Source organism: Eucyclogobius newberryi, unplaced genomic scaffold (genome assembly GCF_026437365.1).
Source record: "Eucyclogobius newberryi isolate DKJ021-1_F unplaced genomic scaffold, fEucNew1.0.hap1 SCAF_5, whole genome shotgun sequence".
NCBI lineage: Eukaryota > Metazoa > Chordata > Actinopteri > Gobiiformes > Gobiidae > Eucyclogobius > Eucyclogobius newberryi.
Window position 1 is genome coordinate 14,173,869 of NW_027316167.1, and position 15,510 is coordinate 14,189,378.

Sequence of the window (15,510 nt, forward strand, 5' to 3'; positions counted from 1 at the left end):
ACAATTACAGCAGACGGCCAAATTAACGTGTTACAAAGTAAGAGAGTTTTGAGAGTATGTCGGTGTAATCCCTCATTCGTCCAGGCGTGTTCCATAGTAGAAAAAGCTTCAGTTGTCATCTGGACTCAGTTTGAAAAAGTAGACGTTTCGACTCTCATCCAAGAGTCATTGTCAATAACAGAATTTAGGTCGAGAACTCCGATATTAATACTGTTCTGTGGTAAGACCCGCCCATTGGGAGGAGCCTTCCTGAAGTAGAAAGAGTTGTTGGTTTCAACAGAAACTCCCCCCTTGTATCTACCGAGCTAGCCTATTCAGAATCTTAATGGGCTGTTAGAATCCTCTTTGTCTTAGTGGGACCCTGGCTCAACCACCCTGAGGACCTGATTAGCATCTGAATGCCCTGGTCCTTTACCTTTCCAGGGGTTCAGTAACCCATTATAGATAACAGGAAGATTAAACCTAAGCCCTCCATTTCTGTTTAAAGAAGGTCTTTCTTTTTTAACAAAAATAGCTTCCTTGACTCCTCTTTCAAACCATCTTTTCTCCCTGCTTAAAACCTTCACCTCACCGTCTTCAAACGAGTGATTAGAGGCTTCAAGATGGAGATGCACGGCACTCTGTGGACCTGAACTAGTATTTCTTCTGTGCTGATAAAGCCTCTTGTGTAGAGGCTGTTTCGTCTCACCTATGTAACGTTCTTTACAGCTTTCTTCACTGCATTGGATCGAATAAACTACATTGCTCTGTTTTTGAGTCGGCAATTTGTCCTTTGGGTGAACCAGTTTTTGTCTTAAAGTGTTGCCTGGTTTAAAATAAACAGGGACTTCATGTTGTCTAAAAATTCTCTGCAGTTTTTCCGACAGGCCAGACACATAAGGGATAGAAACACCCTTACTTCTCTGTTCAGTTTCCCTTTTGTCCTGCTTCTTGGTTCTCTTCACACTGTTGAGAGCCCAAGCGGGGTAACCACAGGCTGAGAGGGCATTACGGACATGTTTTTCCTCTTTCTTCTTGCCCTCTGAGCTGGTGGGCACACCTTGAGCTCTGTGTTGTAAGGTTCTGATCACCCCCAGCTTGTGCTGTAGTGGGTGGTTGGAACCAAAGAGCAGATACTGGTCCGTGTGTGTAGGTTTCCTATATACTTCTGTTTGGAGTTTCCCGTCCTCTCCTCTGATCGTGGCACAATCAAGAAAGGCCAAGCGATTCTCCTTAGCGTCTTCTCTTGTAAACCTGATATGTGGGTCCACAGCATTGATGTGATCAGAGAAGGTTTCCAGCTCTTGTTTCAAAAGTATCATCGACATAGCGGAGCCACAGTTTTGGGGCTATGCCTGAGAATGAGGACAGTGCCTTCTTCTCAAAGTGCTCCATGTACAGGTTGGCCACTATGGGAGAGACGGGCGAGCCCATGGCACAGCCATGAATCTGTCTGTAAAATTGTCCCCGGAATTGAAAGTAAATGGTGTTCAGACAGATGTCCAACAGTTTACATATGTGTTCAGGTGTCAGTTTGGTCCTTTTCTGTAGGGTGGTGTCTTCCTGCAGTCTGATCCTCACTGCTGCTACTGCATCAGTGGTCGGGATGCAGGTGAACAGGGACACCACATCATATGAAACCATGAGGTCATCTGGGTCCAGTTGGAGATGTTTCACTTTATCCACAAAGTTGTGCGTGTTATCCACATGATGTACCGAATTCCCCACAAGCGGAGCCAATATAGTTGTTAAATGCTTGGCCACATTGTAAGTGATGGAATCTGTGCTGCACACTATGGGTCTGAGTGGAACCTCCTTTTTGTGTATTTTTGGAAGGCCATAAATGCAAGGCATGGCTTCACCAGGATACAGTCTGTAATACAGAGGCCGGTCTATCGCTTCCTCTTTTTCCAGCCTTTGTAAACAGTCTATCACTTTCTTCTTGTAACCACTGGTCGGATCTCTTTTCAAGCGCTCGTATGTGGTCGTGTCCTCGAGGAGGGTGTGGACTTTGGCTTCGTAATCAGCTGCGTGAATGACTGAATCGGAGGCTGCAGACCTGAGGTTACGTGTCACAGCGACCCTGAAGAGTGCCAAACCACCGCCTTCAAATATCACAGCTGAAGAGAGAAAAGCACTTTCAGCACTGGAAAAAGATCATAGCATCAACATCCTCCCAGCAGACAAGGGACGTTGCACTGTGATTCTCAACGCAGCTGATTACGAAGCCAAAGTCCACACCCTCCTCGAGGACACGACCACATACGAGCGCTTGAAAAGAGATCCGACCAGTGGTTACAAGAAGAAAGTGATAGACTGTTTACAAAGGCTGGAAAAAGAGGAAGCGATAGACCGGCCTCTGTATTACAGACTGTATCCTGGTGAAGCCATGCCTTGCATTTATGGCCTTCCAAAAATACACAAAAAGGAGGTTCCACTCAGACCCATAGTGTGCAGCACAGATTCCATCACTTACAATGTGGCCAAGCATTTAACAACTATATTGGCTCCGCTTGTGGGGAATTCGGTACATCATGTGGATAACACGCACAACTTTGTGGATAAAGTGAAACATCTCCAACTGGACCCAGATGACCTCATGGTTTCATATGATGTGGTGTCCCTGTTCACCTGCATCCCGACCACTGATGCAGTAGCAGCAGTGAGGACCAGACTGCAGGAAGACACCACCCTACAGGAAAGGACCAAACTGACACCTGAACACATATGTAAACTGTTGGACATCTGTCTGAACACCATTTACTTTCAATTCCGGGGACAATTTTACAGACAGATTCATGGCTGTGCCATGGGCTCGCCCGTCTCTCCCATAGTGGCCAACCTGTACATGGAGCACTTTGAGAAGAAGGCACTGTCCTCATTCTCAGGCATAGCCCCAAAACTGTGGCTCCGCTATGTCGATGATACTTTTGTAACAATCAAGAAACAAGAGCTGGAAACCTTCTCTGATCACATCAATGCTGTGGACCCACATAACAGGTTTACAAGAGAAGACGCTAAGGAGAATCGCTTGGCCTTTCTTGATTGTGCCACGATCAGAGGAGAGGACGGGAAACTCCAAACAGAAGTATATAGGAAACCTACACACACGGACCAGTATCTGCTCTTTGGTTCCAACCACCCACTACAGCACAAGCTGGGGGTGATCAGAACCTTACAACACAGAGCTCAAGGTGTGCCCACCAGCTCAGAGGGCAAGAAGAAAGAGGAAAAACATGTCCGTAATGCCCTCTCAGCCTGTGGTTACCCCGCTTGGGCTCTCAACAGTGTGAAGAGAACCAAGAAGCAGGACAAAAGGGAAACTGAACAGAGAAGTAAGGGTGTTTCTATCCCTTATGTGTCTGGCCTGTCGGAAAAACTGCAGAGAATTTTTAGACAACACGAAGTCCCTGTTTATTTTAAACCAGGCAACACTTTAAGACAAAAACTGGTTCACCCAAAGGACAAATTGCCGACTCAAAAACAGAGAAATGTAGTTTATTCGATCCAATGCAGTGAAGAAAGCTGTAAAGAACGTTACATAGGTGAGACGAAACAGCCTCTACACAAGAGGCTTTATCAGCACAGAAGAAATACTAGTTCAGGTCCACAGAGTGCCGTGCATCTCCATCTTGAAGCCTCTAATCACTCGTTTGAAGACGGTGAGGTGAAGGTTTTAAGCAGGGAGAAAAGATGGTTTGAAAGAGGAGTCAAGGAAGCTATTTTTGTTAAAAAAGAAAGACCTTCTTTAAACAGAAATGGAGGGCTTAGGTTTAATCTTCCTGTTATCTATAATGGGTTACTGAACCCCTGGAAAGGTAAAGGACCGGGGCATTCAGATGCTAATCAGGTCCTCAGGGTGGTTGAGCCAGGGTCCCACTAAGACAAAGAGGATTCTAACAGCCCATTAAGATTCTGAATAGGCTAGCTCGGTAGATACAAGGGGGGAGTTTCTGTTGAAACCAACAACTCTTTCTACTTCAGGAAGGCTCCTCCCAATGGGCAGGTCTTACCACAGAACAGTATTAATATCGGAGTTCTCGACCTAAATTCTGTTATTGACAATGACTCTTGGATGAGAGTCGAAACGTCTATTTTTTCAAACTGAGTCCAGATGACTACAACTGAAGCTTTTTCTACTATAGTTTTGAGAGTAGTTTCAATATTCTGTATTACTTTCTTTTATTATTGATGCATAGACAACTTTAACCCTTTTTTTGAGAGAGATTTTGATAAATGTTTTTAAATGTATTGCTCATTTGATTTATGTAATGGCAATTTTTAAGAGGGCCCCAGGAAGACTAGTGGCCATTATGTGGGCAACTAATGGGAATTCTAATAAAACAATCAAACGATGTGACTGCTCCAGTTTAGTGAAATACGCTATGAGAGTCAGAGGAAACGTTATTATAGGTAGGTCTATTTTTCATATCAATACAACACATTGTTTATTCAATCATTGTAAATGAGACTTTAAAAACACTTTATGTGATGTTTCAACGCTTTATTGGTGCACAAACTTTCTCTGTGATTTTGGTCACAGACATTCGCACAATGGCCCTTTCCAGACCTGCCCCACTGCCTTGAAATCTTTTGGGGCCTTTTAGTTCAAGTGACTGTGGGTTTGAATCTACAAATATTGGTTCTCCACCGTTTAATTTGTCACATCAGGAGCACCGAAGTTTTGTCTAATGGTCACGTTTGTTTGTCCATCCACTCCGGCGTGCACACGGACATTGGCATCTACCCATCGTCTACAGCACTGTAGTTTGCCCTTTTTTAAACTTTGAACCACGAAACAAATCAAAATTACAGAAAAAATAGGACAGTTGTCAGTCAAGATTTACTTGGCAACTCATTAAAAAAAAAAAAAAAACAGGGACAAGCATCTCATATTTAGTTTGATTTGCTTATTAGACCACATTTTATGAACCAACGATCATATTCTCTGCTAATACAGCAAAAATAACACAATTTAAGGCTTTAGGTGGAACTGTCTCGCTCCGAATATTGCCCCCCCCCCCCCCGTAGATTACACCCACGCTCACATATCATTGTGATGTGTATGCCAAGGCTGAGTGGCCCTCACAGAGTGCTCGCAGGTTCACTCATTGTTCTCTCATCTAGTCTATCTGGGGTCTTGTGCTCCCTTGTGCAGAGCGTAGGCTCACTATGCGCTGAACAAGGTTTCGATTGAAAAAATAACATAGATCCTATGAAAATGGTCTGTGCTTCTAAATTTGTTTTATTTATTTTTTATATATACTATCCATCTTGTTTAGTGTAGATACTTAAATGTCCACAAATGATGCACTTTTCCCAAAGTCCCTCTTGAAAAACAAGTCTCGATTTCAAAGGGTTCTTATCTGGTTCTATAAAGGTTAATAAATAAATAGATGCTGCGCTTTCATTTTACACCAAGTGAAAAAATAATAATGTGAACAATATTTTTCGATTTAGTTGCTTTATAAAATTTGAATAATCATGAGGCTGATTGATAGGATTCACTTTAAACCCACAGAGAATAAAAAAGTATCTACCTTATTTGAATTGGTCTAAAGACGCCTGCTCAGCCTGGAGCGTCCTTTGTGCACAGACAATAAAGACGAGCTTATACAACATGTGGTGAGCAACAAGCAGCAGAGCAGAGAGGTTCAACCAAGAGGTAAAAGGGTGATTTTGTGTCAACTCCACAACACAGGTCAGCGGTTTGCAGCTCCCGGAGAACACAAATCGATGGTCTTCAGTTTGGCCAAGATTTAAGTGAAACAAAATGGAGCATGCGAGACAGTGCAGCAGGTTTGTCACTGGGGGCTTTGACATAATAAACATATAGTACAATACGCACACTTTTTAAATGAAGGTTTCCCACAAGTACTTTGGTATCATCTATGTTGTTGATAGAGAAAATGAGAACAATGCTGAGCTGCCGTAACCTTGCCAGAAAAATGGATTTTTGACAAACTCTTCTCGTTAGGCCCTGCTGATCCGTGATATGGCCCAATCACAGAGCAACATTGTGGTTTGGGCTGAAATCAAGACAGAACCAAAACAAATACGGCGCAGCAAAAAGCTGTAGTTTGGGCTATTTTAGGAGAAATGCAGACCATTTTGTTTTTTAAAATGTGCTTAGAGTGCCACTTTGTACGTTTTTGGGAGGGAATTTTTATTTGCGATATTTTTGCTTTTCCGTTTTTGATCTTCGACTAATCAACGTGAAGTATTTTTTCTTTTGATATGATTTGTGGGTAGAACTCATTTCAAAGTGCCACACATATCCAGTTTAGAGCTGACAGTTAACGTGCACATAATTAAAAAGCTAAATTAAATTATACTAATAGTACTCAACAGAGATTATTTCTTCATTGATATAACTTACCGGTTTCGCTGCAGTTGCCATATATCGAATGACCATTTCCCTTTTTGTGTTGAGGTCTTTCTCTCTCAGTGGAGTCTTCTTTTCTTCATTTAAGTTCATGTCCTCCTGAGGAGACAAAAAACAAACTTTTTGAAGATCCTGGGCCAACATGTAAACTCTTCATCATTTCAAAGTCTATTCAGGATCCAATGTCATTCATAGAAATGTCTGGTTTATTAAAAAACTCTTATTCAAAGCTTTATTTATTGAACATCCTTATAAGCAACTACTCATCGGTGAAGAGTGAATGGAGAGCTGGATTAACATCTTAGTGAAAGAGCAGCTTCAAATATACTTGGAATATCGAAACAATAGCAAATAAAAATACTTATTTAGTACAAATTGAAATGTAATCTTCTAGTCTTTATTCAGTTTTCATAATGAGCTCGTAATCTTTGTAAGCCAAAGATGACAATCATAGGTTTTTTTGTAGCACATACAAGTTACATCTGCATTTAAACACCTTCCATGTTAAAAAAAGATACAAGAGTGTTGCTACACATTGTACTTGCAATATACTGCATTCTATACATCTTTAGCTGAATGTATATTGCAGGGGAAAAGTATGTAATGATGTAACTTCACAGTGTAGTGAGAAGTGCAGCTGGGCTCACAAAGCGAAAGGAGGCTGATGCAAACGGACAGTAGCGTCTTGCGTTTGTCTTTCAAACCTTCAACTCCAGGGCTGAATATTAGCAAAGCAAGCTAAGCTCCCTCTCGCTGGTTAAGATTTTCACAGCCAGGGCCAGCTCAGTGGAGCCGGAGACAAGTCGAGATACTTCCAACTGTTAAAATGACTTTGAACATGAAAAATATTCACACCAGATTATAAGTCGGGCATTCAAAGTCTGTTGAAGTGATGGCGTGTATGCTCTATCATCTAAAATGCACAGGAAAATAAATGCCCTTAAAAATTGAAGGAAAACAGCAGGGGTGAAGGAAAAAAGAAAAAAAAAAAGTTTCTCTAGTATTTGCAAAGGATAAAAGTTACGGTTAGAAAGCCAAAGGTAAGGAAAATATGTCGAGCTATTGCAATTCTTATCTTATACTAGATAAACATACCATCATTTTTTCAAACAGAGCCAAGATCTCCTTTTCAGAGGTGATTTTAGACGAAAGCTCCTCAAATCGATTCAAGGACGACGATGAAGCGATGGACCAGTCACTCGAGCTGTGTTTGACATGGGACAGAGGGGGGCGCTCTTTCTTGCTGCCTGGGATACGAATGCTGGCAAATCTGTCCAGCTGCAGAGAGAACAATACGAGATCAGCAAAGTGAACGTAATCGTACAGTAAATGTATGTAATAGACAGGCCTGACTTGAGATTAGGCTAAAACAGAAGAGGTTAGTGCATAATAGAGACTTTTACGGGGCATTCAAACTACCACAGAAGATCTTTTAACATGCATTTTACACTACTCGGACAACCAAAGTATTAGTCTGTAAATCAGGCGGTCTATGTTGAGAATGTAGACGTTTCTTTTGTTAGTCAATGTCATAAACACAAGCATAAAACATCTTACCACATCATCTGCCATCATCTTTTTAAATGGCAAATGCTACGAGTGGGAAACAAAAAGTGCATGTCAGTGCGTGTAAGCTGAAGTAGAGCCACCATTATTCATATGCGAGCGCAGCTATGAGGAAAAAAGTGCTGGTTTGACCATTTGTTCATAAATTGGTTGTGTGAACAGGTTGAAAATTAAGAAATTTCAATAATTGTATAAATGTGTGTACCGTTTGTTGTTTTTTGCTACAGAGGTTAGGCCTCTTGTTGCATTTATATTGTTTGTCCGTTAGAGTTTTTTTTGTGGATTTGTGGATCATAGTCAAAAAACCTGTCAATCTAAGGGTTACAAAAAATACTATCTCAATGAACAATTTAGTTTATATTAAAAAATACATTAGAAGTTTAATAATCAAACAAATGTGAAAATTCATCAGAAAAATAGAGAAATATCACTAAACATAACTTGCTTAATTTTATTTTTATCAGCTACTTTTATAGCATTTTTAATTAAAGTTGCACTATAAAACATTGCCATTAAGAAGTTCTGCTCTGCCTGGAAAGTTCCACAGTAAGCCATTAAACTGTATTTATTCAAGGCAGAATCGTAACATCTCTATGACGACAAGCTGGTGGCAACACTCGAGCAGAAGGGTTACCTTGTGCACCTTTAGTGTGAACACATTTGAACCAGAAAAAAAAATCTCAAAGCAGCCAAAAAAAGTTTAGGATACTGTCCCGAGTGGTTACAGCACTTTGCAGCTAAAGTACAGAGAAACACAGTGATCGATTAAGACCAATTTCAATGCAAGACCATGATAAACAGACATTAATCAACTAGTCAAAGTGACTAGTTTTATACCACCAAAATTGCGGACACCACTACAATCTTTTCAATTAAAGTGCAATTTATTTCTTACAAGGGCTTCCAAATGCTTCAAGCAAATTAGAAACTTCTAGCTGCGAAAGATGCGACTGGCATTTGGCAAGTACGTAGTTATCCGTGTGCCTCGTAGAAAATATCTTCAGCCAAACAACTTGTGCTTCAGCTTCTCTTCCAGCAGGTTTTTGAGGTTTGTCATTTGCCAGAGACCGCTTGGGAAGACGCCATCTGTACTTCCTTATTAGTCAAAACGCAAAATGAATAAATCTAATTGGTATTCCACAAAAAGCCTTAAAAACATTCCCGACTTTGAAAGTGATACACATATAAAGGAAAGGTTAATATCTTAGGAGTGACAGGAGGTCAGACAGAAACCAATTAGCAATTTAGGTTGGTGTTTAATTAATATTTTGTAGGGTTAAAATGTCAGCCTGTCAGAAGGGCTACCCTGCTAATTACTGTGGTAGAATTAACAGTGTTCAGACTGCCTTTTAAACTTGGATCCGGTGTGTTTGCTTGTTTAAACTCTTAAAATGCCATCAACTCAAGACTTCCAGAGGACTCACCTGAACTCACCCTTTTACACAAAAACAATAGAAACAGTTACAAATGCGTCAAGATAAGCGAACCGTCAGCATAAGCTCCGGTGAGGGCTTTTTTTCAGTTTTTTCTGGAGTGAGGCGGTGAATGTGAAAAGGTGATAACAAGGACAAGCATCGCAATGATAAAAGTGAGGTCACTGGTCAACATGAAGCGCTGTAGTTTAGATATTTAATTACTTTGCTGGTACAAAGCATTCTAAAACCTTTTTTCATTACAGTAGTGCCTATTAAGCGCGGTCTCACCTATATCGTGTAGCAGTGTTTCTTTAGGGACTAGAAATCCGATAACTCCCACACTCCTACTCTATTTTCTTGCTTTATTGATATGGGTGTCAAAAATTATCCTACAAAAACATTATTGGCGATGTTAAATACTACAAAGAACATTTTAGTAGAGCTGTAGTTCTTTACTTGACTAAATATTTTATTAGTAGACTTATTTTCTCATTAAGTATTTATTTGGACCACAGCGGAAAGCCGGAGTTGGAGATGGAGTTAATGAGCTGGAGTTTTAGTAGGGACTGGACAGTGTAGATACCTTTTATTTAAATCTGAACAATTCTAAAAATCCCCTAATAAGAAAGTCCTAATGTACTCCCTGGAATCCCTGTTCCGCTGGTTGGGAAACACTGGAATAAAGCTTATTTAGTTTTTTTTTTATTTCAGGAGCAAATCATGTGCTTCGAGTGGACAGAGGAAGGATGGGGAGGATATGTACGGCTAGAAGATGCTGATCTGAGTTAGAGTGAAATACAGTGCAGATAATTAGGAATATCAGAGAGAGAGATATGAGACAAGAGAGACGAGACAAGAGAGACAAGAAAGACAACAGAGACGAGACAAGAGAGACATGAGAGACAACAGAGATGAGACAAGACATGAAAGACATGAGACAAGAGAGTAACAGAGACAACAGAGACAAGAGAGACAACAGAGACAAGAGAGACAACAGAGACGAGAGTAACAGAGACAAGAGAGTAACAGAGACAATATAGACAAGAGAGACAAGAGAAACCACAGAGACCACAGAGACCACAGAGACAGATGTATCTATGTAGGGAGAGAAACAAAAAATAGCGTTGATAGCAATTCATAATTCAATTCAATCTTGCAATTTGTCTGGACAAACTAATATTTGAATTGCGGTCGCGCGCGGGGAGGGCGGTCGCGCGGGGAGGCGAGAGCCATAATCGCCGCTACAGCGGCTTTAATCTGATTTTAATCTTACGTGAACAATATATTGCCAACTTTTGTCAAGAAGTCTCTGCTTTGCCATTTCTTATCATGAGCTAAAATGCCCCTCTGATATATTACGCTGGACGTGATAAAGCCATTGCTGCTGAAACGTTATCATTAAAAGTCCACTGTGCCGTTTTATTTGGAGGAAACTGGGGACACTTGCCTTCGCTCAGATCCATTATTAATTCAGTCCCATTTCTAATTAGACACTTAACAACCAGCAACTAAACATGTGTTTAATAAACTATGGCTCATTATATCTTATAAACTGGCACTAAGCAAAAAAAAATCCAATCCTTGAAAGGACAAACCAGGTGACAAACGTGACAACAGTCATTTGTAAGTGCCACTGAACTCTTTTTACCTTCTGTTATCACCTTGTTCATTTAATTAAACTGTGATAACATCTTTTTCAATTAACTCAGACACGTAACCTTGCACGCTTCACGCAGAAAGAAAATGAGGAATTCTAAAGAAAATCAAGAAAGTGCCAGCTGACAGTTTATTATGGTCATGGATTATGGACGAACTCATTGTACCACAAAAGTATTGGTTGTCTTGACACAACTATTATTATTGAATATTACCAATATTGAAGAATTATCATCCATATGAATTATATATTGCAACATTGATCATTTGTTGCACACATATAAAGACTGCTGTCCTTCCTTGGTCCCACTTATAACTTTTTGGACATTTGAAAAGACTACCACTCTATATTCATTGAGTTGGTATTAATGTAATCACAAAGTACTTTTAGAGCCTAAAATACCCTGCTGCTTTGTCTAATAGGCAGCCTGTCTCATAATTTCCTTTGCTCTATATATAGGAGCCAAAGGCAGCGTCTCAAAAGGACATTAACACATTTCATTATGTTCATTACTATATCAAGTGTGTTATTCTCCTTTTGATACTACACTGCTGGAAAGGACAGGCAGCTATGAACAGAATGAAGATGCTTTTGAATGCACATCTAGTTCAAAACTATATTTAATATTGTAGTATTGCAGTGCCCCCTTTTGGTTGAGATGTGTTATTAATGTTCAACTGTCCTTAATATCAGGAAAAAAAAAGCAGGCAAATATTCAAAACGTTAAGGCTCCAACATCATAATTAAATAGTTTCAAGTAGGAGTTGTACCTGATTTTTTCATGTTGTCGAGTAAAGTTTGTTTTATCCCAGTACACTTTATTCAGCCCCTAGGGGGGGTCGCAGACTATTATGTAGAACTCGATTAGGGTTTTCTGTGGGATTGCATGCTCAGATGCTATAACTGAAAGTAATGTTTCAAAGATACATTTATACATTATTCATTTGTTGGAGAACATACTGTAATTTGTCTTCGCACAGGTTAATATCATTTTCACAAAGAGGAATAAGCTCTTATTGTCATACGGTTTGTTTATGGCCAGCAGCCGTAGTGCAGTCTTTAAATGTATTCATTTGTTTACCTGATTTATCATAGTGGCAGTTTATGTCCTCCTATAGAGGCTCATTATGTTTTCCTTAGGATGTTTTATTCTTTGATTTCACGCATTGGTTTTAGTTTTGAACTATTTCTATATTTTTCACATTTAATTACTGTTCTAAGTTGATTGGTTAAATCTATTTGATCATTAAGCTTTATTAGAGATTGGATCATACTTAGTGCCTTTATTACTGAATAATCGACCTTAAAGAATCTGGAGTCTACATCTTAAATCTCACAGTGTATATAAAGTACAGTCTCCAGAGTACAAACAATTGTAACAGGGGAATCTTATTGTTGCCGTAGGTGGTATGTGGATTAAGGGCTAAACCCTGTGCTAATTTAAAGTATTTGGTGTACAAAGCCTGTCATCGGTCAAGGGCAAGATCAAAAATAGTCAACAATGCGCCAACTATCTGTACTTTCTTTGTCATTTTGAAAAACAGTACACATTCTTGTCTGTGCAACCCTAAATGTAAATTTTTAATACTTTTTTGAATAAATGGGGTCTTTTTAGAATAAATGTTACTAACTGCTTCAACTAATCAAAAAAGCCCTGATGATTAGGACCTTTTTATTCAGTCAAGCCTTTTAATTACAGTTGCTTTAGGGACTGATTTGACTGTATATTGTTATGTGTATTGCTCACTGTAAGTTCTTTGTGTTTTTAATCTGTGTTTTTGTGAAGCATTTTGTGACTTCAGTTGGTGAAAGGTGCTATACAAATAAAATGTACTTACTTACATAGTTACCATGACAGAAGCATTTAAACTATCACCAATATACTGCAGGGCCAAACATTAGAATATGGGGACCACTATCCGAATGGATGTGAAATACTGAAATATAAGATATTCCTTTATTGTCCCACATGGGGAAATTTCATTGATGCAACGCAGGTAGATACAGAGTTAGATACAGTAGAAAAAAACAGTTAACTTCAGATAAATATGTTCTATTCCTCAATTTTAGGAGTAATTTGATTTGAGTAGTCATGCTGTTATTTTTGGGGGGACTTTTTAAGACTTTTTTAGAGCTGATGACAGTTGACAGATGACAATGAAATATGTTACGTTGATGACTCTATAAAATTACTCATTGTATATTAAAATCACCTGACATATTTCTTTCTGCCATTTATTTATTGCAGTTCATGTTTTTAACAATATTGAAAATTCAGAATATTTATCGATGGGATTATTCTGCTTTAGGGGTATTGTGTCAAAGCCATGAATCATTTCTATTTTTTGTGAGTGTAACAAGCTTAGGCAAAGACACATTTTGCGTGTTTTACTTACAAACTTAGGCTTGCGATCCCTTTCATCATAACAGGACGAACTGTGGCCAGGCCCGTTCTTCTTTTGAGATTTATCTCGTCCAGCAAAGGAGTCGAACCGAGGACCATAACTCTCCATGATGCTTCAATCACAAGACACTAAGAGTCACACAGTCTTGCACAAATCTGAGAAATCACGTAGCGCCATCTACACATTTAACAAAGTGACATTTAGCTTTATTCCTCGCCAGAAAGTACGTTTGGCGTTTGCACAGCTACAAAACAGACGTATTTGCTGCACGTAAGCACACCTACCTGTGGAGCTAACTAGCCTTTGATAGCTCTGGCTTTACTCAAGGCTAATCCAATTAATGCGCTGCTGGTACGACACGCACAGGTTTCCACTACTCTCCCAAAGCGCAGCCAAACATCTTCAACTCTATATCAGATAATTCAACTGGTTTGCTGCAAACTCGGAATTAAAGTGAGTTCTGTCTTCAAATTCGTGAACGCTTTTCCGGAGAGTCTTGTTGAGCCGATTTTTTTTTTTGACAGACCCGCGCGCCCTTCCTTCCCGGCTCTGTGTGTTTGATTCGACCAATAGCGTTCACCGGCAGATATATACTTCATTTTGATTGGACAACTGTCTTTGTTTACAGATAATGTGGGTTCTGATTGGACAAATAAACGGTCAATCACGTTTTTATTTTATTTTTTATTTCATTTTTTTTTTTTTTTTCGTAGAAAGCGATACAGATGGATAAAATAAAATAAGAACGTTCCAAAAAAAAACTGTAATGGTGGCAATTCTAGGCTAAATTAAGTGGACCTTAATACGTTTTAATTAATAAACATCAGACCGAATAGGCGCATTGGTGGCATGGATCGATTACTGATAGATTGATGGTGTCGATTGACGGTAGTTTCCGGTTTAACTCTATTGGTCTGCACGAGGCTACTGGGCGTTTTTATACGTCCTCATTGGCCAGTTCAACTCTCATCGATCATCCAGACGAGGCGCAGCTAAACACGAATGCCTTTCATCTTCCTGATTGATTGGATATTTTGAGGAATTTTGTCCATTCAAAACATAATAGCGTGTTTTGTAGTGTCTGAAACATATGTGGATAGTCATTCTGTCTTTCACATTCAAGCTATCCTTGGGTTTCAAATTGATGACAAAATAGAGGTGTTGCCATAGCGATTAAGATAAGATAAGATAAGATATTCCTTTATCAATGTAAAAGAAAATATCCTTATGGCTTTTGAATGTGAAACAGTCCTCAAAATGCTGCATAACAGGAAGAAGAAACCCTGTAATAGGACAACGATGTGAGTAGTCTGACATGAGGTCCACCAGGATAACGCTTGTGCAAGTAGTCTGATTTAATCTGAAATAGCGTGTTGTTGTTGTTGTTGTTGTTGTTGATGATGTTGTTGATGTTGTTGTATGGCGGTTGGCATCCAAGTGTTGCATTATAGCCAGACTTTATTCTTCAGACTTTGTTGTATTCTTTAGAAGTTCTTCTATTTTAAAATAACTGGATAGACAGCAAGGGACATCTATTTGAAATTCCTAGTAACGTAGGCAGATGACACGACAGAAAGATATGCAAAAAGACATGACATGATGCATAATTGAGATTGATTGGAAAACTGCAGGGAGCATCATCAAGGGGATACAGCATGCGTCACATAAGCTCCCCAGACCGTTCAATGAATGATTATGAGTAAACTATCTCCTTATTCATCATACAACATAAAACACCAATTTACTGATAAAGTATACAACCTTGAAAAAAAGATCAAACGACCATTAAAAAACTAACGCTCTTGTAATACGTATTTATGAAACATTTACCTAAAATAATATAAATAAGTGCAATAATGCGTTTTTTCTCAATTTATATACGGTCTATCTTTATTGCGTGTACATTTGCTGTCATCTTGTGGCGTCATCCATAATTGCGTATCATGAGAACTCTTTAGGTCGTGTATAAAAGCTACTTATTCAAATAAATGCATTCAAAATAATTGTAGTACAGAAATTATTTAACAACGACGAGCACAGAGCAGACATAATTGAATTGTGTAAATTCGGATCCATCTGTAAAGCCCGTTTGACCCTTTCGGC

At 39.3% G+C, this 15,510-nt stretch overlaps 1 protein-coding gene across 1 annotated transcript in view; it reads right to left on the reverse strand.

Annotated features, from left to right (window-relative positions):
* The window catches only part of LOC140381587 (protein diaphanous homolog 3-like), a 192,132-nt gene extending 178,244 nt beyond the window's left edge, over positions 1-13,888 (reverse strand). The window contains exons 1-5 of the mRNA XM_072465652.1: positions 13,692-13,888; positions 13,399-13,519; positions 7,922-7,957; positions 7,460-7,642; positions 6,359-6,463 (exon numbers count right to left, since the gene is read on the reverse strand). Coding sequence (XP_072321753.1) covers positions 6,359-6,463; positions 7,460-7,642; positions 7,922-7,957; positions 13,399-13,515 — 441 coding nt within the window. The 5' untranslated portion in view covers positions 13,516-13,519; positions 13,692-13,888. The remainder of the gene's footprint in view (positions 1-6,358; positions 6,464-7,459; positions 7,643-7,921; positions 7,958-13,398; positions 13,520-13,691) is intronic.
* Between the last annotated feature and the right edge of the window lie 1,622 nt (positions 13,889-15,510).